The sequence below is a fragment of the Passer domesticus genome, chromosome 1, assembly GCF_036417665.1.
Source record: "Passer domesticus isolate bPasDom1 chromosome 1, bPasDom1.hap1, whole genome shotgun sequence".
In the NCBI taxonomy this organism is placed as follows: domain Eukaryota; kingdom Metazoa; phylum Chordata; class Aves; order Passeriformes; family Passeridae; genus Passer; species Passer domesticus.
Genome location: NC_087474.1, coordinates 132,676,752 through 132,701,845, shown reverse-complemented (window position 1 = coordinate 132,701,845; position 25,094 = coordinate 132,676,752). Strand labels below are relative to the sequence as shown.

The 25,094-nt window shown below is 40.5% G+C and overlaps 2 protein-coding genes across 14 annotated transcripts in view; one reads left to right on the top strand and one right to left on the bottom strand.

Moving 5' to 3' along the window:
* Nucleotides 1-17,746, top strand: part of ZNF704 (zinc finger protein 704) — a 102,173-nt gene extending 84,427 nt beyond the window's left edge. The window contains exon 9 of the mRNA XM_064390122.1: nucleotides 1,314-17,746. Within this exon, the coding sequence (XP_064246192.1) occupies nucleotides 1,314-1,425 (112 nt within the window). The 3' untranslated portion in view covers nucleotides 1,426-17,746. The remainder of the gene's footprint in view (nucleotides 1-1,313) is intronic.
* The window catches only part of LOC135281355 (uncharacterized), a 23,885-nt gene continuing 11,158 nt past the window's right edge, over nucleotides 12,368-25,094 (bottom strand). For 3 of the 13 annotated variants that reach the window (XR_010348015.1, XR_010348020.1, XR_010348021.1), the window contains 5 exons: nucleotides 22,949-23,153; nucleotides 22,808-22,862; nucleotides 21,716-22,008; nucleotides 21,434-21,528; nucleotides 12,368-18,751 (listed from right to left, as the gene is read on the bottom strand). Coding sequence is in view for 1 of the 13 variants with exons in the window: in XM_064390133.1 (XP_064246203.1) it covers nucleotides 18,431-18,751; nucleotides 21,434-21,528; nucleotides 21,716-21,826 (527 nt within the window). In the remaining 12 variants the exon portion in view is untranslated. The other 10 variants (XR_010348024.1, XR_010348031.1, XR_010348022.1 and 7 more) reach the window with 8 other exon arrangements.

Below are 25,094 nucleotides of genomic sequence, written 5' to 3'. Positions count from 1 at the left end.
GAAGCCCTGTCTTACAATAAATTAGATTAAGGCAAAGATTTTTATGCCTTGTCTTTCTAGACATAAGCTGCATTCATTACCGCTAAATTTAACTGATATTTGACCAGAATCTACTTTTAAAGTGTTCAAAAAGTTAGGTTAAAAAATCAGACTGTAATGCTAAATTTCTTGCAGTAAAGAAACTCCTTACTTTTCATAGTCCTAAAGGTCACTGTACCCTAAAATGAGGCAAAAAGAAAATTTCATGCTTTTCATTTTCTTCATGACTCTCAGATCATTGCATATGCTACAAACCAAACTTGGGATTTTCCCAATTAATGGATTGTGCCCATTAATTAATATTCAGTAATCAGAAAATATGTGGATATGCAAGAAAGGAATCCCATGTGTGCCATGCAACATGTAAAACAGGTATTAAACAGTTCTGTTGGTACAGTTACTTTAAAAAAAGATTCTGAGACAGGTGGCATTGCAGTAGTGAATGTTGGATTGCTTGGTGAAGCATTGCTCCTCAGGTTTGCTGCCTTGCTGTGTGTTGAATTAAAAAATTCATTTTAGCAGTTACTTGGATCATTTTCTAAACTTGTGATCTTTCAAGTGTGGTTGTAAGTTGGAAAACAGGACAATTGTTACAGCTTTAAAAGCAGGTGCTGCCCACCTTGCTGGCTTTGGGGACCACAGAGAAGGTGCACACAAGAATGTGCTGTGAGTGAGAGCAAGGGTTAAAACTTCCCACTCACTTTGTTGTTTTTCAGTCAATGAGCTCAGAGCAAACTGCAGGAAGGACCAGCAATGTTAGGAGCTGGTAGCTTTTCTCTGCTTTGGCATAGCTGATACCTGTTGATGGTCGAGGTCTGCTGCTCTGAGCTGTTCCAGATATTTTACCACAGCTCTGCAGCACTTCAGCCTGACATGGCCCAGCCTGTATTGTGGAACAGCTATGACTGCCCATTACAGCTTGGCACTTCATGTGGCTAAAGTATGATTTACTAAGTCCAGGTTTAGTTGCTGGCTAAAGTCAGGGCAGTATGTTCCTGGGATCATCCCAGGAGCAGAGGAGCAGGCTCAGCAGCTGCTGCAGAAGCTGTGGAAGGCAGGCAAGGAGAAGGCCTGGTCCTGGGAGTGATGGAGTCATGGCCATACATGTGTCTGTCACTTCATCAGCTCCCAGCTGGAATGAAACCAGCCCAAACCCCTGAAAGGCCATGGGTTCTCCACCTCCTGCACTCCATTGAGTTTGCTGTCCTGGTCTTAGGGTGAAAAGCAAAACTACTAAAGCATCTCGTTAACGAGCTTCCCTTTCTCTCTGACAGGAAGCCTAGAGGGGAGGGGAAAAAGTGTCGGAAGGTCTATGGGATGGAGAACAGAGATATGTGGTGCACTGCCTGCCGATGGAAGAAGGCCTGCCAAAGGTTCATCGACTAATGATTGAAATTATGCAGAGGATTTGGGGAGGGGGAGGACAACAGCAGAAGCAGATTGCTGCAGCTGCACTGATCACTTCCCATTTTCCCCTCCAGTGATGTGGTGTTGGGGGTTTTGGTTTTTTGGGGTGGGTTTTTTTTTCTTTGGTTTTTTTTGTTTGTTGGTGTTTTTTTTTAAAGAGCTTTGTATTTCTAAATGAAGCACTTGTAGCCAAGGAGAAGCACTAATTAAAACCTGTGTGGAGCAATAGAGCGGAAAAAAAAGAAAAGCAAAACCAAGACCACACAACAAAATCTGTCTCAGTAAGTGTGGAAACCAGAGCAGCTATTAGTGTTCTTCTGTAAAAGAAAGGAAAATGTTAATTATTTTGCTAACTCTGTGAGCTGCTTGCTCCCTAGGATCATTTTTAACCATTTCAGTCTTTCTGCTGTGAACATCTGTATTTGCTAAACTGAACAATTTTTCTTTTCCTGAAATGAAGATCTCTTTTTGAAAGCTTTCTAATAAACACTTCAGAGTCATATAAGCTACAGTTTTCTCAACAAAAGCTGTACTAAGACTGGAGACTGCTAAATAATTCTCCTGATACAAATGATCATGATTATATTTTTGAAAAGGGCATGTGGGGAAGAGTTGGGATTTTCATTTGATTGTTTATAGGAGAAAAGTAAAGCTGATTTTGCAAGAAGGACAAGCAGCACTCCTGGAACTTTTTTAAAAGAGGCACAGACCAGTGGAGTGGAACAAAGTAATTTAAGTACCAAATTGGATTTTGATCCTCTAGAGGAAGAAAAGCAGCAATGGCAAGTCACCAGCAGATACTGTCACGAGAAGTCTGAGGGAAGAAATACAGTGATGCTTGATTGAAACCCACAAGGATATAAGGGGGCTCCAGTAGCTTTTCTTATTACTCTCCCCTTTCTGAGGGGGGAGGAACAGTTGGACCAGCACAGCTGTTGCTGCAGGAGGCCTGTGAAGGACTGGTAAATGCAGCCATGAGGATTATATGTAATAACTAATTCAGGGAAATGATCCAGCCCAGCAGTTCTGCTTTTGCTTCCTTTTCTCTTATTTCAGAGATTGTTGTTAAGATAATGGTTTGTTCAGCTTTTTCTTTTAAAGTTTTACTTTATACTAAGATTTATTTGATGCAAAAAATTGGTAGAGAAAAGAAAATACCCTCTTTCCACAACATCATCTCAGAAAAAGAAGTACAACAGCAAAGGAGCAACATATTTGTGGTAAAAGAGCATTTCTTAACTCATTTTGATAGATGAATTTCTCTATTTGCAGTGCTTGGATTGCTTTGGGTATTTCAGTTTCTCTGTCCATTAGGAAGTATACACTGGAATGAGGCAACCTGGTGTTCTGTGTCCACTTGTATCAAATTACTGTTAATTAATGATTATTTCAGTGCAAAAAATAAAGGAAGGATTTACTAGGAAGTGAATGTACATGGTGAAATAATACTTGTCTGTTAAAGAAAACCAGACATCTTAAAAAAAATCAAAGACACAGAAGCAAAACTTTGCCTATTAATAGAGACTGAAGGGCCACAAATGCCTGGGTTATTTTTTTTTCGTAACGTTTGAACCAATTGAAATTAGACCAAATATTTTTCTATTTTTTTTAAATTGTCTAAGCTGGCTTATTCTCATAAGAGGACTTCTAAGTATCTAAACAACTTTCTAAAATCTGGTCCAAAGTTCACTTGATAGCTTTATTAAGTGTGCAGCGCTGCTTGTGTCTGTGTAAAAGCACAAAATAACAATGCAGTTGTTTGGAATATACACTGTGGATTCCACAGGGTAGCAGTGAAAAGAAGAATCTATAATAGGAGCTACTGAAGGTTATCATCTGATTTTCTGTGAACAAGTTAATTGGGCAATCAGGCACCTAATTTGAGCATGCTATTTCTGCAGTTATTTACAAATTGTGTAATTTACATGCACAAGTGGCAAGATACGCTTGCATGCATGCAATTACTTGATTTTTTGCCCAATTGTGTTCTCTAAGTCACAAAAAAAAAAGAAAAACAGTCTCTGAAATCCAGTAAGACCCTGAGATATATGCACATATGAGTGTATATGAGTATTTTTGCATGTGTGTGTGTATATACATGTAAAACTATATATATTATATAGTTTTATATGTGTATATAAAATCTGAAATTAACAGGGAAGAGAAAGATTGTTTTCTTTACAAATAGCAACAAAAAAAAGACACTAAAGGTCAGCAGATATACATAGACACTGTATTATCTTCTTTCCTCTTAGTATACATGGATTTTCCTTACATGTTGTATTTTTTCAATTTCCATGGTTAAATACCTCATAGTAATTCATAGACATTTCATCTTCAAACACTGGGCTTGCTGATGGTGTACTTGCTTTGATAAAACTCAAAAAAATTGTGACTTTCCTAAGATATTCCTGCCAATTTGTTCCCTGCCTCCCATTTTAAAGGCACTTCAAAAGTATAAAGTGTTCCATAATTCGACTGTTATTGGACTAACAGTATTTGCCAATATATTTGTTGTTCACCTCCTTTTTGCTTTGGAGGATTCTTGAAAATAATGTATCAGATTGTATATTGTTTCTATAATGTCATGGCATTGTGAGCAACTTTCCCGAGGGCACTTTAGGAATTATTGTAATAAGATTATTCTTTATAAATTTCTGCACAGAAGAATGGTTTTGTTGCCAGACCACATTGCCCTCTGGTACAAATTGAATATGGATTACATAAAGGACTAAAGCCACAAACCATCAAAACTGGAGAGAAAGTTGGTGTTGATGAGTCAGAAGGTATTGATAAATCCTGCAGGACAAAGCTAAATTACCAGTATTTTTACTCAACCTTTAATCAGTGGTTTATATTAAATCAGTTTTGGATCCTGTGGCTGTGGCATTTTGATTCACAAGTAGGCACCTGTTGAGGTACCGTGTCTGAGGCAAGGCCGTGCAGAGCTTCTGCAGTCACTTTGTGCTTTGAGCTCAGTTAACTCATGTTGCACGAGCAGTTCAGCGCCTGCCGAGATCCCCTGTGTGATCCTCATGCAGCCAGCAAGGACAGAAGTGTCAGCTGAGCCTTCCTTCTGCTGGCAGTACTGATCATAATCTGGAGTAATCGTGTCCATTTTTCAGTCTCTTGTTTCTGTGTTGCTTTGGGCTGTGTCGCTGTCCTCCTAACACCTAATTTATCTCACACTTTGTACTGACCAAAATAAGCAGATTTCTTTGTTCTCCTGAGGAGGAGCTAGCCTGAGTGCTGAGGTCATTTATTGTCATCACTACATGTGATGACAGTTCCAGTTTTTGGTTTCTCTGTGGGAGGTAGGTCATTGTCTCTGACCCCCAAGAGAAGTCAGAGGGAATGTCTTAAACACATCATGCAATGTCTATGTGCTACAGGGAACTGGATGGTGGTTTATCTATGTCAAGAACCAGAACCTGATATAAAAATTTAAGGATCTGTTTTATTGACATTGGTAACAGAAATTGCCAGCATCAGTATCAGAGTGGAGATCAACCATACTCATCCCAAATATTTTTCTTTAGGGGTTTCATTGTTAAAACAAAGCTATTTCCCAATTCCCCATTCACCCCATTTCCCAAAAGATTTGGAAAACGAGATAATTTTAGAAGTGGGAAATTTTAATGGCAATTTTTAATACTGACTGTGCTCCAGCTGCTCCTCTGTGAAGTTATTGAACATTAAAACTCAGATCATCTTAGTCATAAAAGGGTTTCCACACAAAACAATGTGCCTGATTCTCTAGTGCCTTGCACAAACGCTACAGGATATACAAGATGCAAAGTGAGTAAAATTTCTTCTGTTCCAATTTGCAGGTTTACACTTTTAACCAATACCAGTCATCACCTAGCATGTACCTGTTTGCAGGTCAGCCCTGCTTGTGTGAGTAAGCTGAGCAGAATGCCTGTCTGTCAGATTACTTTTTCCAAATCCTTAGCCTGGTATGAATGTTAGCTGTCTAATTATCTACAGGTTCCTTGCAGTCATTGGCTATCTTTATTCCTTGTCCCTTTTGTTTTTCACAATAATGGCTAGATAGGCACCACAACAGGAGGTAAAGCTTTAGCCAAAAGCTCTTGTAGAACCTGCACCATAGATCCAGCACCATGCAATGTCCCAGGTGTTTTGGCACTAATTTCATTTTGTCATTCATTCTGATCCAGTACATTGGTGTGGTTCTCTATTGCCTGCTGTGGCCTGGGACCAGCTAAAATGGCCTTGTTGAGAATCCAGGACAATCGCTGTGCGTGTCACACTGCAAAGTGATTTCTTTCTTCTGCTGCCTGTAAATGTGTTGGAACGTGATCTTGGAAGCAGGACATGGAATTAGAGGCTTGCTAGCCTCTTGCAGAGATGTTGGAGATTGCCAGTGAGGCTTCCTTCTATTGGTTCAAATTTAGAGTCATCTGCTGGAGAAAGTTGTGCTGCTCCTTTTCTTACAAATATTTTGATATGGAAACATTTGTAAAGCCTCATCTTGATCTTATATTTTATTCAATCTTCCTGTGAGTGGTAGCACTGGAACTGAGAGCATGGAGTTTGGGCTTTAATCTGCATTTGTCAGGTTTTTCTAGTACATAACCAGGCAGGTATGAGGTATCATAGTGTAGATTTTATTCTAATACAAGTTCAGCAGAGTTTTATGGCACTTTTGGAAAATACCTAGAAGGAAGTCATGGACAGAAATCAGGCTGAACATTTAAAAACACTCTCTGTCTCCTAGATGGGAGCAGCCTTTCTTTGCATCCATATGGAGCTGGAAAATCTTGGAAAACAGCCAATGTACACCTACACTTGAGAGTGCCCACTTGAACTGCTCTTTCTGTCTTGGACCACAGTGCTTTTACTCCGACCATGCTCTCAGTTCTGTCCAAATGTGGGATTTAAGGATGTGTGTGTCTCCACTTGAAACTTTTTGAGCTTGTTCCTCAATACAGAAAGCACTCATCACATTCTTTGTGCTTCACGCAGACCATTTGTAACAGCAATGCAGAAAGACTCTGGGAACAGGGAAATCAGCCTGTTTCTGATGGCACCAGCCAGAAGAAAGTACAAGTTGCTCTGGTGTGTTTCCTCACATTCACAGCAAGAATTTTTTCAGCTGATGAAATAGAAGAGAATAGATAAATTTAGTAACAAGCTGGTGTTCTGCTGTTTTTTGACACATCTTAACACCTAGCATTTTCTCCTTCTGTATTTGAATCTGAAAGTGAGATCTCTCATATACCCTTGAGGGAAATAAACTTAGCAATATAAATGCTCTTTCAGCATTAAATCTGAATTCTTTAATTAATTTAATTAATTTAATTAATTCAGAATTAATTTTAATTCTGTAATTAACATCTAAACATGGGCTTGAACATTCTAAAGAGTTAGAGTGATGGTATTTGCTGCTTGCCAATCCTCTTAAAGATTCAGGATTGATTCTGGAGTCCTTAACATAGTATGTGATACCCAGCATCAATGAATATAGGATGTTTAATGGCAATAGCCAGATAAACAAAAGTTACTAAAGTGTTTGTAAAAAGCTGTCTCTGGAAGACAGGAAAAAAAAAAAACAGTTGAAACAGATTTCCTCAGGGAACGTGAGAGGGCTGTAAAGGCAGAGGATGCGAGTTTGTTTGAATGGAAGATGTCTAAGAGAATGATTTTTTTTTCTATTTTAGGCAAAATGAAAAAAGCAATATGTCACTACTTGAATTATTAACATTAGAATGAAGCACTAGTTGATGAACATGATCTTACTTAGTGCTGTAGCTTAGGAAGTTCCAAATAAAATAAAAAAATACATAAAAATACAAAAATTAGCTTAAACCATAATTTTAATGTAAATCTATACATTTATGTAAATCTTTCCAGGGTCTAGTGTAAATATAAGGGCTTCTTGTCTACAAAGTTGCTTGGTCAAAACATGCTTTTTCTGTAATTGAATTACTTCTTACCAAATGACTTCAGCAAGCAAATGCAAAAAAGCAGTATGTCAGCATGGTATCCTGGAGAGTTGTGTACTGCACTTTGCAAAGGGCTACTTCTACATGAAATTAAAAGAAAATATGTCATCACATATTTTTTTGTCATATCTGCAAAGGTATCAGCTTCAGTAAACCCAAGGTTTTGAATTGGGCTGTCTAGGATTTTGAAATTCCACAAGTTTTGCAAATTCTCAATTTTGCTTTATTTTTACACAGAAGAATCCTATTTGATCCATAATCTTTTCCTATCTATTCTTTTTCTTGTGTCCAGGCACTCTGTTTTGCAACTTCCCAAATGTGTATAATGAAGTGAATAAAAATCAGCATTCTCAGTATTAAGAGCTACAAATGTAAATAGCATTTACATGGTATCAGAATTTTTAGTATCAGTTTTTAACTGTAGTAATTAATTCTTCAATTGATGCCAACAAATCTTTCAGGGAAGGGCAGCACATAGTCTGTAAATTACAAAGTACAGCTGCACAGACATAGAACTGCTGGTGTTACAAGAATAAAACATAGGCTTAGGTCCATCAGAGCACTGGAGTACGTGTTTACCTCCACTTGTGGAGTTTGTTGATGAGGCTCCTCGTGCTCCTGAAGTTTGGCACTGATTTTTGAGCTCTTCTGAAATCAGGTCTTGGCAAGAGCAGATATTCCTATAGCTTTGTCTGAAATATGCACTTTGTGGGACAATCTACCTTTTCCTGGATTTATGCAATTTATCTTTTAGAAGAACAGACAAATTTATAGAATTTTTTATTATGCTTTTTTGCATTGCAGAAGGGAAGGTGAGAAAGAGACAAGTTCAGCTGTACATTTCACCATGTGAAAGCATTGGTTAAGTTTGTAAAAGGTGTGTATTTGACATCAAGCTCAAAGAAACCTACTTGAGCTCCCTGAAAAAAAATACATGATAAGCAAGTCACATTAAATAAATTTCTCTTGTTCCATCTGTATACCCTGTACACTCAACACTCCTCCAGGCAACTGGAGGCATAGGAGCTCTGAGTATGCAAGGAAATAAATTAGTTTACCTAAAAACTTTAGGAATACTGTGTTTTTAAGCCACAAATGATGTTGCCTATGTGTAAATTTTAGAAGAAAATAGACAGTAGCCTTATTAACCAGGTGCAATACTTACAAAGGGCTAAATTAGGGAAACAAGTGATGTGTGTTTGTACATCACTGCAAGCATGCACTCTCTGAAAATGAACTTTTCTAGCACTGGGATCTTAATACCTCTCTGAAATTATAATGTTGGTATAATTTTGTAACTGCGTATTATACATTATGAAACAGGATTTGGGAATTTCGAAGAACAAAAGGAAGAGGGAGAAATTGTAAATCACATAGACTAGTGGTATGTTATTTTCCATGATAAAAGTAAACTAAAACACCTTTACAAAGCCAAACAAATTTGGGATTATTGAAAGAAAAAATCTACTTCCCTTGGTTACAGAGACAGTTTAGTTGAAATTTCCCTTGATTGGTCGCTTGCATTTTCTCAAAGTTTTGGGATTTTTGTGTGTTCTGATGGTGAAAACATTCCTAAATTACCAGTGTTTGGCTTGAATGGTATCATTTTGAAAAAAACTTCTAAAATTGAGTTCTTCATGATACTGTATAGTCTGAATGAGATCATGCAACATGATCTGCTCCAGCTTAAGCAGAGAGTTCATACAAGCAGAAGATTACAGGAAAAGATTGCACTGAGCATTCATTGTTCAGTCATGAGAAAGATCTGAACAATCAAACTAAAGCTCCACTCACATATTTCTTCTCTCCATCTGCACTGCAGGGTTGATGGAATACAGGCTGCCATGTACAGTGCATTTGGCTATCTCACCCCTGTTCGGGGATTTTTTTGCTGATAAATAATGAAATAGAAATCATCTTCCTATCTCTCTTACTGTTTTTGTCTTGTGCTCCGAGTCCAGAATTCACTGAAAGACAGAAATAATCAGGTCTGTTGCACAGAGACTGGTTCTTTCCCTGTTTGACAGACTTGTAACAAAGGGCCAAAGTACCAATGCAGAGACATTAGTCAAAAAGGGCTTGAGTCAGTCAGACTTAAGCTGAAAAAAATTGCTCAGAATTAGATCCCAGTAGGAGGAAACTAGTCTTAAGCAGTCAATTACAGAAGTTCTGGGGTTGATTTTTGGTGTTTTGGGGGTTTTTTTTTTCGTAAATTACAAGTCTGATTAAAAGTCTTATTACACAATTAAGAGCAGAATGCAGCTCACATTGTAACAAGCTGAGCCCTCACAGCAGTGCAGGTTTTCTCAGGAGAGTTCAGTTATTCCCATGAATAACTTCATTGACCAGGGCTGTTCACACAGGTAATGGTTGTAGAACAAAGGCACGTGGGTTTTCCTCTGTGTGCTTTCCACTGGGATTGGGATTGTGAAACTGTGAATCTCCCTTTCTGAGGGCTTGATTGTGCATTCAGCTTTGTGAGAGGGATGGATACAGTGGATACCTCTGCTCATGTGCCGGGCTCTTGGAAGGGTTTCTAGCAATACCAAAGTGGCAGTACTCTGGATGTGTTACCTAGTGACAGATTTAAGAGCTGTTAGGCTGGTGGGATTCAGCCTGTAATCTACCCTACTGATACCAGCCCCAGGGAAAAGGGGGTTTCTCAGTATGGGATCCAGGAGAGCCAGCCCAGTTTGAAAGGAGTCCACACCACCACAGTCCCTGTGCCCTTGGCTCAAGTGGGGCCTTTGCTGTGTCGAGCTTGAGGGAGGTTGGTTATCCATGTGCATTCATGACATGTTCATAGTACAGAACACTCTTTTGGAGAGAAAGAACCTCTTTTTTAGCTATTAAAATAAAACTGTGGGATAGCTTTTAAGTTACAGAAAGTCACTGAATGAGTCTCAGCATTGTCAGACTTGGAATCAGACATGGTTGTGTCCCTCCTTCCAGAGCCGTGCTGCAGCTCCCCTGGGGCCCTCACAGAGCCCTGGAACCTTAACCAAGTTTTCCCCAAACATTTGCTGGAACCCAGCACTGAGCCCTAAACCAAGTTGGACCCCCAGGAAAAGGAGGCTCTTTCCAGCTCTTTCCCAACTCTTAGACTACCTAAGTCAGTGTTTCATTAGTAGATCTTTCTAAAGGGGACATTGTCCCACCGCTTGCCTCCGGCATTTCTAACACAGCACCATCCACTGCTGCATTTGCAAGGAGCCAGACATCATCTTGGTCAGTCATGGAGTTTGGGGATATTATTTTAGATTTAGACCTCTGCATCCTGTGTCAGGCTGCAGTTCCACAGCCAGTTAAGGTGACATAAGCTTGTGCTGCTGTTGAAAAAGCTCTTACCCTCAGCAGAGGCATTTCTAGAGAGAAGTTTCCTGAGTTATGCTGGCTTGATCCAGTCCTGTAAGTGTAGGTCTGTATAAAATGGTGTGGCCTGCTGGGTCTGTGCCCCTGCTCTTTCATGGGACAGGCATGGTAATACTGCCTTTATCCCACTCTGTCTTGTCTGGAGTCTCATTGAGGACCTGAACTCGGACATACAGCATTAAACTCAGGAGTTCCACCTATGGCTGGTGGCATTGATTTTGGTATGAAACTAAATATATGGGGGAAAAGAGAGGAATTAGATCAATAATTGTACATCCAATGTGTCTTAAGACTGCATCTTAGCGGTGCCGTGATTTTGCTAAGCAGATGTTGGAGGAGTTAAGGGATGTGACAAACATTACTGGATCCGTGACCTCTGTAAATCTCTACAGAGGGCTGTATTCTTACCAGGGTATACTTCTTACCCAGACGTGGTAACAACTAGGAATGATCCTCAGCTGCTTTGCTAGTGCAGAGTTTTAGCATCTTTTTATTACAGCTTCAGTTCAATAGTTATAGGAATGCTGGGCAAGAGGGAAAGGATCATCAGGTAACTGAAGAAAGAGGACCATCAGCATCAATTGCACTGTGGGTTTCTTTAACTCTCTGAAACAGCAAGCATGTTCTCTTATCACTTGCTAGTCATGTTGTCTCATGTAAGAAAAGTATTTCCATCCTAGAAGGGGGTGAATTTAGCAGAGGGTAAGCAGCTGTAGGAAACCAAAACCCCAATTTCCCAGATTTTATGAGTAAGGGATTTCTAAAACATTCAGCTTGCAGAAGACTGCAGTATTTATATCCACACATCCTTTTTTGTTGCTTCAGTCACAAAAGGGAAATACTTGCCTGCATACATTGTTCTTCCTTTGTTTCCTATCAAATCTTGTTTCAGAGAGTATAAATTAAGTTCAAGTTCTTTTTTAAAAAACATTTTTTCTGAATTATTATTTTTAGAACCCTCTTTCACTTCAGTGTAAAATTACAGAGCTTTAATTTGCTCTGTATTGCACTTTATATATATTTTTCACTTTTTGGGCCATGTATTTTTATACACAGAACAATAAAGGTTTTATTAATCTAGTTTTAACTTGAAATTAACCATGAAACTAAGATGTTTTTATAAAAATGCAAGTTCCCTAAAATACAGTAAATAAATCTGTTTGGGTCAGTGACATTTTTAATGATACATTGAGAAATATTATAGCTTCTGAAATTATTTTCCATTTGATAAATTCAATACATTAATGGATGTCATGGTTTAAAGTGGAATGTGAATGAGAAGTTCACAAAGTTCTAGACGGTAGATTTCCTTATATGCAAAACCTGCTTAGTTTAATTGATAAGGGTTTAAAAAATAGCCTAATCTAGTTCAAAGAAGAGTGAAACCGTTTAATAGGCAAGTTTAAAATGCCAGGAGCTCACAGAAATTTGGAAATGAGATTAAGTTAAGCACCCAGGAGCTGTTTCTCCCCCTGCTGTGCCGTGGGCAGCCTGTGGAGCCCCTGGGCTCTGCAGGCAGTGAGCTCATGATGGTACAAGGCAGCAGCAGAAGCCACAGGAGAGTTCAGATTCTCCTCTTTAAACAGCTGCTCTCCCAACTTGCAGGGCCACTGCCAGGCTGGCAGTAGTATTTCCATTTGGTTTTTCCCGGCTTCATCCCCACTGATTTTGGGAACTAGTGTCCTAAAGACAATCCTTTTATTCCTAAGTGAATTAATGAACTCATCTTCCCTCTGGTTCTGGTGTTAAGCTTACAGCAGTCACACTATTGTACATAGTTTGTCTTAATTTGTAGATGCCAGTTTCAGCATTTTAAACAAAGAAAAGCTACTCTGCCCCAGCACAGAATCCTTTTAAATCTTATGGAGCATGCTGAAAAATAAAGACCTTTTTGACTTTTACTTTGTCCAAATTCTTTATTCCAAATCACACAAAGAAAAGTGGGGAAAACAAGGCACATGAAGAGGGGAGAGACAGCGATGCTCATTTCCTCTCCAGGGTGAATCATTCCTGGGCTCCCCTCTCCCAGGCTGAGTGTGTGTGTGCGCAGACCATGCACAGCTTGGGAGTCATGTAAAATCCATCCTTGCAAAAGCTCTTAGCTGGCCACCTCCCAGATACCCCAGCTCCTTTTCAGAGGCTTCCAAACATTCTGCTCATTTCTGCATCCATAGGTAAAAGTAAAAGCTACCCGCTGCTCCAATAGCCTCAGTATAGTTTCCCCTTGGACTGCAAATGTATCATTTTGCCATTTTTAATCAAGCTGCAGTTCTCCCTGCAAAAGATGGGCCTGATCCAGCTGTTGAGTCCTTCCAGGGACCGCTGGGAGTCCCTGGAGCGAGGCAAGCACCCTGCCAGTGGTGTGCAAGCCTTGTGCTTATCAGTGGAACCTGTGCTGATGTGGGCTGATGTCACCTGTCCAGGCTGCACAGCATGGCTCAGCTCTTGCAGTTATGGGGCAAATTAAGCTTAAAACCTTTACAGTGAGCATAGGGTGTCTGGAAACTCAGCCTGCGCTCGGCTGAGGAGCAAGAGCAGTGACAGGCCCGTCCAAGGTCGTGCTCTGTCAGGCAGCACAAATAACAGCTCTGTGGCCCAGTTGGTTGCTGTATTTCCATGTGTGTTTGAAAGAAGCCTTAGAAAAGAAGATTTGCAGATGCTATTCCTTCACAATTTGCTTTGATTCTGTGCTCTGGGGCAGCCTATGGGCTGGCACAGCACATTTAGATAAGGGGCTTCCACTAACAGTGACTTAGACATAGCAGAAAACTTTCTTGTAAGAAGCAGGTGCTTCTCTCATTCTTACAACATTAAAAACACACAACAAAATGCCACTATACAGACCTTTGTCAAATTCTCACAGTCCCCTGTAGCACCAGCAGCTGGGAGAAGTCAAGAATTCAGAGGACCTTGGCCATAACTCACCAAAAAGCCTCTGCAGTCTGTTGCCACTGAAAATGATTTAGTGCTGGATCAAAGCCACCCAGAATTGGGCCCTGAAAAATTCCTCTGAGAATTTTGCTGTTATTTCATATGAAAAAAAGTGTTAAAATCTTTGTGTCAGCATATGAGTCTATTCTGCCTGCTGAACCAAGAGCACTTCCAATGGATTACAGATATCTTGGGAATCATTCTCAGTACAAGTCAGGACACCCCAAACATTACAGTTGTTTTTCTTAAATTAGAAACATTTACAAAATTAGCAATATGCATATTAATGCCTAAAAGTTGATAAAAAATAATTAAGGTACTGAGAAGTATTTGCTTGCACCTGAAACTTTAAAAGAATGACTACTGAATTTGTGATGTGCTAAGCACGCGCTCTTGAGTTTCATCAACGCAGTAAACCAGCTTTGTACAGAGTAATTTTATAAAAATTGAGAAGGTTTGTTTTTTTCTCAAGTTACTCAAGTAGTTCAGGTAATGAATAATTTGTTTCTGATCAATGCATTTTAGAATGAGCAAATCTTATCCTCTTGCACTTCTAGTATTCATTGTTTGTATGGAAAAAAAAAATCTACTTTTCCATTTCCCAGTGAATGACCAGTTCACTACGCAACAGGCAATGTTTCTTGACTTTAGATTGCAAAATATGCTTAGATGATTTTACTCTCCTCCATGTGAATGGTTATATGAGATTCTTACCTTTTTCTAGCTTCAAAAATGCTTTTTGCATTTCCATAGATACGGTTGAATAAAAATTGCAAGGAAGAATCTAAGCCAAATGCTAAGAAAAATCAAGTACATGAAACAAACATGAAGATAAAGTCTCATGAGAAAAGTCAATCCATTGCTGAATTAAATATTTATAGAACACATTGATTAGCAGAGAGCACTGATCTTTGTTAAAATTACATTTAGAGGCAGACCACTGTATTTTAGTGTCACAAGTGACAAAGGAATTTTTCTTCAGAAAAAGTCAAAACATTAAAATAGATCCTTTGGACCAAGATTTTCTCAATTTAAGCCCATCCTGCCTGTTACATTACTGTTGTATGTTCAGGAATGCTCAGGACAACAGACATTCCTCACAGGAAGCAGCTAAGTTCCAAAGTGTCAACTAAATAAAAAGAAAGTGAGCAAACTCATAGAATTTTCTTACTACTAGCTCAGCTATTGCAAAAAAAGGACCAAAACCAAAACAGCAAAAAAGCACTACTTACTACTGAACTAGAATTTCAGCAGTTTAAAAGGACCATGTTTTGATCTAGTTCACACACCATAGCTAAACCCAGGTTCTGTTGGTTTGCTTGTTTGTCTTTTGGGATTTTTACTTCTTAACAGCCTTCAAAGCAGGGTCTGTCATTGCTGAGATGACCACAGCTGAATAGGAATCTCTTGAAATCCTAAAACACATGATTAGAGAAACAACAGACTTCAAATGAAAAACTACTTAAAAATTATCTCAAAAAATCAAAAAGAAAAGTTAGTTCTCTATTTGGGAAATGCCATTCAGCTACCATTAACTCCCAGGTTGTGTGTTTAACTGACATCCTGTAGCTTTGTCAGCTCACATTTTTGTTAAAAGCAGATGGTGATTAATCTACATAGCAAAGGACCTTCCTTTGGTCTTTGTAAATGAATGTATACATACAAACTATGCATTTTCACACAGCTGCATACCGTATCTTGAATCACTTCAACCTTTCCCCTAGCTTAGAAACCCCTGAACTTCAGGAGCAGAAGGGATTCCCACCTCCTTTGGCAGATATTTGTCTCCTGACTTGTTTCTGCTCTCCAAACCCCTTAGATGCAGACAGAGCAATACTGAGCTGCACAGCACAAGGAGCAGAGGGGCTGGGGGCCTGGGGCCAAGTCGAGGACCTGGCATGGCCAGAGGGGTGGTGTCTGTGCTCCCTCTGCCAGTGCTCTCCTGCCCAGCACCTCTTGCACTCTGCTCAGCCCCCTGGGCGCTGGGGTGGCTGAGAGGGGCCAGCAGCTGCTCTCACCCGGGCTCAGGAGGAGTTTAAAGCCACACTGGGCCCAGCTGTGCCAAGGAGAGGGAGGCCACTGCCCCAGGGCTTGCAGATGCCATCCTCCTCCTTGGGACAGCCTTTCCAGCCATCCCAGCAGCCCGGGTTCCTTCTGAGCATCCCTTCCCCAGGGCCCTGCAGCACGTGGGAGGCAGGGATGGCTCCTCAGGGGTTTGGTCTCACTGCTGAGACCTGCCCCAGGTGGTGCAGAGCCCAAAGAGCTCAGCCCTTCATCCTAATCACTGGGGGAATTCAGGGCTGGGGTGTGCAAGGGACAAAGGATCAGAGCCTGGCTTTAGTGCACCTTCTGTTGGAAGGGAGCAGGAAAGACGGAAAATGGATGTCATGTTCTTGTAGCTGGTGTAATTAAATATGAGAAAAAGATACTGCATGCAACATTTCTTACTTAAATGTTGGGTTGTCTCTGTAATATACATCAGCCCAGTCTGCTCAATGAAGTGTGTTTCTTATGCTTTATCCTACAGGAAGAAAGACCAAAAAAGTAGAAGTAATAATATCCTTGCTTTAGACTAAAGCAAGCATGGACTCAACAACAAAGAAAGATTTTGTTTATATGCAAACTGTTTAAATATTTGATACCAGTATGAAGGCAGTCATATTCTTATGTATCCAGAGATTTGCACTCATCTAGGTTATGTTAATTAAAAATATTTTTGCGGTCTGTATTTGTATTTGAGGGGCCAAGTCTTTAATTTTATATTCTTTACAAGAGTTAGTGTGGCAATTACATTTTTCCATTTATTGAGCTACCTGCCCACCCATGCTAGTTGCTCATTTGCATAAAGAATATTTCCATTACTTCAAAGGTTTTTGGGTGGATGTTTTCGAAGGGAACCTGCCCCAGAGAGTTCCACAGGATTGTCCAGCACGAATGGGAGGCTCTCTGGAGCAGCAGGTCACCCTTGCCAGGACGTGGCCTGTCACTGCAACAGACACACGTGGATCCATTTCCCTGCAATCTGCAACTGCATGTGGGCCTGGGGTAGCTCCAGCTGCAGTCCCTCAAATCAAAGCTCTGACTGACCCTGTCAGTCCTTTGCTGTCACTTACTATCACAAAGTTAACTTTTTACAACGAGGAAGAGCTTCCAACTCTGGCACTGATGGAAATACTGAATACTTTTAATATATATATATATATATTTGGAAAGTATTTGAACAGTGTTTTGTCTTTTTTTATACAACTTTTAGCCAAATAGAAAAATTCCGATTATTACTTCTGTGGATACCTGTCCACCTGTAAATAGACTCATATATTCAGGTACATGAACCTGAAGAAAAAAATAATAAAGACTGTTCAGGGGCTATGCGCTTTGCTAGCTCCTGCTTCCTTTGTACATAAGAGGTAACTGTTTAAATGTTGGGTGGGGTTTTTTTAATTTACCTGTTGTTCCTCTAAAAAAGAAGAAGAAAAAAAAACTTTTGACTTTGTTTTCTCTTTTCTGAGTTAATACAAAGATTTTCTAACTTTTTACTGCAGAAATGGATAAATACCTGGTGCTAAGTGAATGTGAGTCAAACTGGCCATAGCAGATACACCAGTTAGAATGCACTTTTCCTGAGGCACACAATGTATTTTCTCAGAAGGGACCTTCAAAGGACTGTCAGATGTTTACATTTCTTCTTGTTGCCCCAAATAGTTTTGAATATTCAAATAACTTCCAAAAATAAAGTCATGGTCCATTACTGATGTGACAAATCCTTACATTTAAGTATCTACAACAGCTTTGTACAAATACCATTTTAGAGATAGTTGAAATATTGGGCTTTCATACTTTGTAATGCTTTGATGTGACAATAAATATGCTGTTGCTATCTAGTCTAACCTCATTGTAGACCTGTAACTCCCTGTTTCTGGTTATGTCATGAATTGCACTGGCTTGAATTCAGCCAAATACTGACTGTTCAGCTGAAATATTCCGACTGTTATGATGTCCACAAAACATTAATTAAATGCACTTGTATCTGACTACCATGGAGTATGTCAAATTATTCATATAATAAATCCCTTGTGTATAACTTTTGTTAGTTGTTTATGTGAACCTCAATTCTTTCACAGCCTTGAATGCCTGTGCCTCACCCAAGGACCAGCTGGAGTCAGTCAGTGATAACCTTTGCATCGACTTTGTTATGAACAACAGGGCTGATTCCCTTGCCTTTCATCAGAGGGCTGATGTTTACACACTGTGAGCTAAGACACAGGATGTTGAATTCTAAGTTTTGCCCCTGTCAATTTGAATTTCAGCCTTTAGCTGGTGACTGTGGTTTCCCACTTCCAGGCTCATGCTGCTCCTCCTGATGCATTCTGCAAGCAAGCCTTCCCCTGTCCTGCTCCTGCCTGCAGCCTCCCTGTGCACAGCAAGGAGCAATCCTATAGCAAAGGATCGTTTGGCCAGGATATGCCTCTGCCCTGGTAAAGCTGATGAAGCTACTGCTTGAAGCTTGCAAGCTGGAGAGGCATCCCTGAAAAAAGGAGTAGTTTCTTGGGGGGAAAAAAAAAGTATAAACTAATACCATTTCTGTCCAAATTCTTGACTCCCCTTCCAGCTGTGTTAGGTCATATTTAGATTTTCCTTTGGCTAATGTGTTCCTGCCTACTGCTGCAATGCCAAGTCCAATATAAATAGCAAGGCTATTAAACTTAATGAGTGGTTTAATCACCCTTCTCGTGCTCGCATTTTCCTCCCTTCAAGCAGCACCTCCCCACCACAGACGTGCGCACTCGGTCACCTCTCCAGCAAAGGAAATCCGTGAACAAGCCTGTTCTCTGAGCCAGGAGCGGCTCTGGCCCAAAGACCCCACCCTGCTGCCCAACAAGAGGTCCCGGTCCCTGTCCCGGTCCCGGCAGCCGGGCGTGTCCCAGCACCGAGCAGCAGATCCGGCACTGCTCCGTGGAGCTGCTGCTGGAACAGCCGCAGGGACTCTTGAGCTGTCTGACTTGGACCAGCAGAATGGGAAATCCTATGGCTGATTCCTGTAGATATGGAAAGGAAGGGATTTGAAGTCGTATAATTACCAAAGAAGCGTTTAAGTGATATTTCAGACTAAATTCCACTAATTAAATGCCACTTTAAGAGATAATAATCTCTGCTGTAATTGATGTTTCTGAAGACAGATGGGCTGTCTTCAGAATTCTCATCATGTTTTCTACATTAAAGGGATTCCATTTTAGACCAAAATTCAATACTTGTGCTTCCCTCCCTCCACTTCTGCACAGGCTTTGTCTCTTTTTGATCCAGTTCTGCACTAAGACATGACTAGCTTAGGTGCATTTGGTTCAGAAATACTTCACAACCTCATGTACTTCCCAGAGAAAATTTTGAGACAGAATGATTCAGTCTCTACCTGCATCAGTAACTTCCTCTAACCTCATTCCTTGCAGTAAAATAATTCACTAGATTCAAATTAAGACGTCACATAATCTTAGCTGCAAGAAAACAATTTCTGTTTCAATGACCTGTGCATTTTGTACTGTGCATGCTGCCATCATCTGCTTTATGCTATTTGAGACCTGTTCTCCAAATGTGGCCTTACAGAATCATTATGTTATAATATTACTTCTGATGTGAGGTCCTCATGGAAATCTGCTGCACCAGAAGCAAATTTTTAGCAATGCAAATATCACTTAGAGAACAATAATATTATGTTGGTGCCTTTAACCGAACATATTATTTTCCAGTTTATTTGCTTAAACTGCCAGCTTTTTTCTCCCTCTCCCACACACTCATCTCTATGATGCCAAGAAAAATATTTGTGTTATAAAAATTGTTTGAAGACTAAGATACACTTCTCTTTCTGGCTTACAAAATAAAAAGCAAAGACTATGCTAAGATTTATGTTCTAAAATTAACTTTGGAGAGGAAAAAGAATTTGCACCTTCCTGAATTATATTTTGCCTGTTTATCCCCAGAAGATACCACTGTGAACAGACACAGCTCTTCTTTTTTTTTTTTTTTTTCTTTTATAATTTCTGGGGAAGGAGAAGAGTTTTCAAACACATTTATTTCAATGCAAGGCAAATGACAAGTAAATTTCTTATTACACTGTCTCAGCTTTGCCTTGTGATACCTATTGTAAAGTCTTGCTCCAAGACAAGACTTCATTGGATTTTTTCCCAAGTTGTAAAAAGCCAGAAGTTACGGGTGGTGAGAAAGGGAGGAACCAAGGATTGGATTAAACCACCAAGGTTGTTTTTAACCAAGCAATGGCCACAGCTCCAAGTGTCTTGTCTGACTCTGACAATCACTAGTCCACCAACCATTAATTTCAGTATTTTTCAGCAATATATGAACGCTCCCCTTTGGCTATTGGCTAGAAGCAAACTTACCCATCCTTCCCAGGCTTTCAAACTGTTAGCTTTGCAGGCTTTTTAGCTTTCCTTCTAGATACTATAAGAAGTATGTGTATATATATATATATATAAAAGATACATGTGATAATATGTGTGTGTATATATATTTCAGAGATGCTCTTCACAAAATTAGTTTTCATAGTGACAACATCCAGAAAAAGGGGGGGAAAACGATAAACTAGCCCTTCTTAGAAAAGATGAGACTAAAAATATGCACAGCCTACAGCTATATTACATGCAACTGATACCCAAAGCAACACCACACTTGTTGAAGCAGGTGGGAACTGCACAGTCTCGAGATCGAGACACATTTTTTCCACGCATTCAGTGGAAGTAAAAACTTATCCCGTGCTGACCTCCTGTGGTACGTAAGGAATCTGCAGTCGCCAAAAATAGTAGCCATAAGTCAAGAGCACGGCGAGGCCGGAGAAATACCGAGAGGCTGCTCCTCCAGCCCCAGGATGGGAACGCGATGAGCGCATCCCAGAGCACACACAGCCCACACCCCTTTAAACTTTGGTGTTTAACTCTCATGCACACAAAATCCTACATCTTACCCACTACTTAAATATGATAAATTAATCAGGTAAAAACAGTTCCTAAATGTGAGAAGGGTTGATCTAAATTCCTTGCTAAGAAATCCAAGTAGCTTTAGCTGGGAATCTTGTCCTTCATCCTTGCAGGTCAGAGCTGTGTTTGTGTCATCTCTAACACTGAGTTATCTCACTGTGTCCAAGGCATGGAGCATCCCTCTCTCACTACTTGTGGCTGAGAACATTTGACTAATTAACCTGTGGAAGGCCAAGTCTTTTGTCTCACTTCTGATACCTCTGCTGTTGTTCCATTCCCCACCAGCACGCTGCACACCACAGCTGTCCAAGGGAGGTGACACATGCTCTGCATCTGAATATTCACTCCTCTAAGGGCTTGCTCACATCATTCAAATCACTCATTCTATTTAGGCTCCAGAGGATCAGAAAGTGAGTCAGTAAGTGGGAACCCAAATATATTTCACACCATCCCTCAGTAGTGAGCCCATTTAAGGTCACAGGAAGCAGACACTACTAGCTCTGCCAGGAGTGAGCTGTCAGAGCCTGAGGGCTGGGACAAGACCAGGATTATCATATTTGTACCCTTTCATTTTGGTACACCTATACCTGTCCCACTAGGCCTGCTTCCCTGACCCTGGGATACACCTCACATACTCTCCAGATGATGCAGGGCATTCCCTACCCTCACACACACAAGGCTCTGACCAACAGTGCCCATACAAGTGCTCAGGAAAAAGGGAGCTCTGAGTCCTACCTCAGAAGAGGGAACAAATTTATTCCTGCAGCCTCGCTCTTTTGTCACTGGCAGAAGCAGCACCGTGTACAAAGCAGGCCTTCCCAGGGCACCCTCTGAAACCAGAGCACACCAAGGATGCCTTCATCCTACCACACACTGGAACTGCTACTCAAACACAAACACAAAATCCTTCTAGCTGCAGATCCTGTGCTTTCAAGTCCCACCCCCGCACAGTGAGCAAGCCACCCCCAGAAATCACTGCCAGATATGCTTTTAAGTCTTTTTTAGGCATCAACACACCTTCTAGCCATCGCAGAGGAGAAACTGGCACATTATTTTTGCTTCTCATTATTTGTCCCTCTTCTAAGCTCTGGTGTCTATCAGCATCACCGCCGCTGCTTCCCGTCGTGCCTGTGGTATGAAGTCAGTGAAGTGGTGACTCAGGAACCAAGTTTAGCCTGAGTTTTCAGCCAGGGCTGACCAGGATTTCTACAGTGCTGCAGGGCAGAGATTTCTGTTTGGAGACTTAAATGACATCCTCTTAGAAAAGGCTGGTTCCTTCCTTCTGGTCACAGACCTCTTGACCTATGAAACTAAACAGGATACAGAAAAAGGGAAGGAAGGAGGAAGGAAAATGTTTTTTACTTCCGCAGCTTTGTTAAAAAACAGAAATTTTCAAAAATATTTGTGAAATCCCACTCCCAGGCTGCTTCTTTCTTGGGTTCTTTTTTCTTTAAATATTTGTGTTTTCCCCCAGAACGGTGGTGAGGGGTTTTGGCATTTCAGGCTGAACTTAGACCATTTGGCTCACTACATGTGCTCATTTTCTGCATTCCTCCCCCTGCCAGCTTTGTTGCTTCCCAAAGTCAGCAGCAAAATGAGAAGTACAATCCCTCACTGAAGATGTTTCGTATTTAGAGCCGGCACTTTACAATAAAGACCTATCCTGCACTGCACTGCTACCAGACGTGGAGAGAGGCAGGGTGGGTATGGTGTCAGGGCAGGGGAACTAGAAAGCTATCAGAGGAAAGCAAGATGAAAGTGGAAGGGAAATGAAGTAAGTGGGTGATAAAATAATTCTGTTATTTAGGAGCAAGCCAGAAGGATCAAAGGATCTCTTATATTTGCATTTTATCCTCATTTCTGTTCCTTACCATTTCCTTCCTCTGCTGTATATTATTATCACCTCTATTATAAAACTTTCTGGTTGCTTGCAATTATCCCCCCTTTAATCTCATGCTAGGCTCTTCCTCTTTGATCCATGCCTTCTTGCCATATGAGTGACTGTGTGACTCTTGCATATATATGTAAAAACATACACTGATTTCAACTTCATTTCCCCATTGTGTCTCCAGTTAAGTTGCATGTCCTTCCACAATCCTTTCTGCTTACCTCAGTTAGGCTTGATTCAGCTCCTGATGCCTAAAGAGGCTGCCTAGAACAGAGGCTAGGCACAGTTAAAGGAATAAAGCAGGTATTTATTAAAGGAATAAAGTAGGTTTATAAATACGAATAAAAGGTTTCAAAGGATACACCTTGGACAATACAAGAGCCTGGCCATGGCTCCACCCAAGATGGACTTGAGATGTGAGTTTTCACACTTTTATAAGTTTTGGTCCATTTATATATTGGGGTTAATTGTCTAATTTCAGCTTCAGTTATGAAGTCCTATCTTCCTAGATTGCTCTTGACAATTCTCCTTGGGCCTGAAGCTGCAACGGTGTCCTTGGTTCTCAGGCTGGAAAAGGATTGCTTTGTCTCACTAAACTGTGAAGAGAACTTGCCAACACTTTCTATGAAGTTTAGCGTTACATACTAATGCAGTACAGGATCTGAAAAACATGAAAGCTAAAACTTAAGGCATGACTCCCAGTAAAAATGTAGCAAATGGAAAGGTCCTTCTAATGTCTTCATTTTATTTTTGCATAAGTTGCAGTTACAATTTTATACAATAAAAGAACTCAATCTACAGAGAAGAAAGCTTAAGTATGCTCTTCATTGCAAGGCTAAGCAGAAAAAATAAAGAAACAAACCTGTGACTGGCAGCCCCTTGATTCTTTCTCTTTTTTCAACTTCTGAAAAAAGCCCACCTCTTTTTTCTGTTCATCCCCTTGCCTCCCTTCTACCATCCTCTCCTGGGACCCCTGCTTTCCCTGTCCCTGCAGAACAGACTTGGTGGCAGGGCTAAAGCATTCCCTGAGCTGAATAGTTGAGCAGAATAGGTGGAAATGTCAGAATAGAGCAGAGTCAGCTGGAGAGTCCATAGGGAAGATGCTCCTTCTCCCAAGGACAAGCTGGGGCTGCCTTCTCTGGTGGGAAGCAGGAGACAAAGCAGAGCTGCCCAGCCCGGGCTGGCCCCATCCCTCTGCAGGGGTAGGGCAGCTCCCACACCCCAGAGCAGCCTCTCCCTAGCAGGGCTGACACCAGGCAAGAACACCTGAAGCCCTGTGCACATTTTCTCTCCTTCTCACTGGTTTTAAGTAATATTATTTTTAGCTGTGGTAAACCCTTTTGAGTGTATGAAACACACTGGCCCTGGATGGCAAGAAAATCCTGTCTTCATTCTTCTCTAAAAGAAACATTAAAGGAATGGCCTGGATAGCCTGAAGTAAGCAACTGCATGTATGTGTTCTATACTTATGAATGTGATAAGGAGTGTCAAAAACTACCAAACTCCACAAAATATTTAAGAAGCTTGTAGCATGAATATTGTTAATTAAACACGTTGATTTAAAAAGAAACATAGAACATGATGGAAAAATTCTTCTTTCCCTTGATCACTGAATTTCTGACAAGCACCTACAAATAAGCACCCAAGAGCTCAGGGGAAAAAAGAGCCACAGAAAGGAACTAGGAGAGCACCTAAACTGTAATTTTCATCCTGACCTACATTAATCTTCTATGAAGCAACACATCTTCTAGAAAAATCAAGCTTGTATTCTCTGTGGCTTCATGTCCTCCAGAGTACCAGACCCATGCTGTCCTCACTATGCCCTTCCTTGGGAAGAGAGTTATTTGGGATTCCAGAAGAGCAACAAGTGATTTCATTTTGTTTTCCTTCACAGTGAGTTTTGTGCTAACAAGCACTGAACAAAGCATCTGCAGAGATAAGAGTGAAAAATGCATTTAAGTTTTTTAGCTTTAAGCTCTTGCACATGCAGCACTGCCTCTCTGGAATTAAATGGGACCGTGACTGTTTTTTATACTGCTCTGTCTTCAAATGAATCCATTAATAAGATAGATTTATTTGAATACAGAGCATTATAAGATGCAGCACCTCATTGTTTTGTCTTCTTAGATCACAACGTGACCTTGAACATGTTTCCACTGCCACCCTTACAGGCTACACTGCAGACACACAAATGATTTGCATGTTATTGCATTAGAAAAGAGACCTCAGGATGTTGCTACTTCACCTGCACTACTCTCCTCAACACACATCTCATGTATGCAGCTCAGCCTTCTTTCTCTCTTCTAAAATCTTTAACAGTGACTTAATTGATGCCCCCTGTGTTCCCTGCTGATCAATTACAATTAATCACAAAACCTCCACTCTCCAGCCCCAGTGATTAATTATATTTTCCTCTCAGGAATATACTTCATATATTGCTGAAGATTCTAAGATTGAGAGCAAGAAACTGGATCTTGCTCTGAAGAACTGAAAAGCCCTGCACTAAAA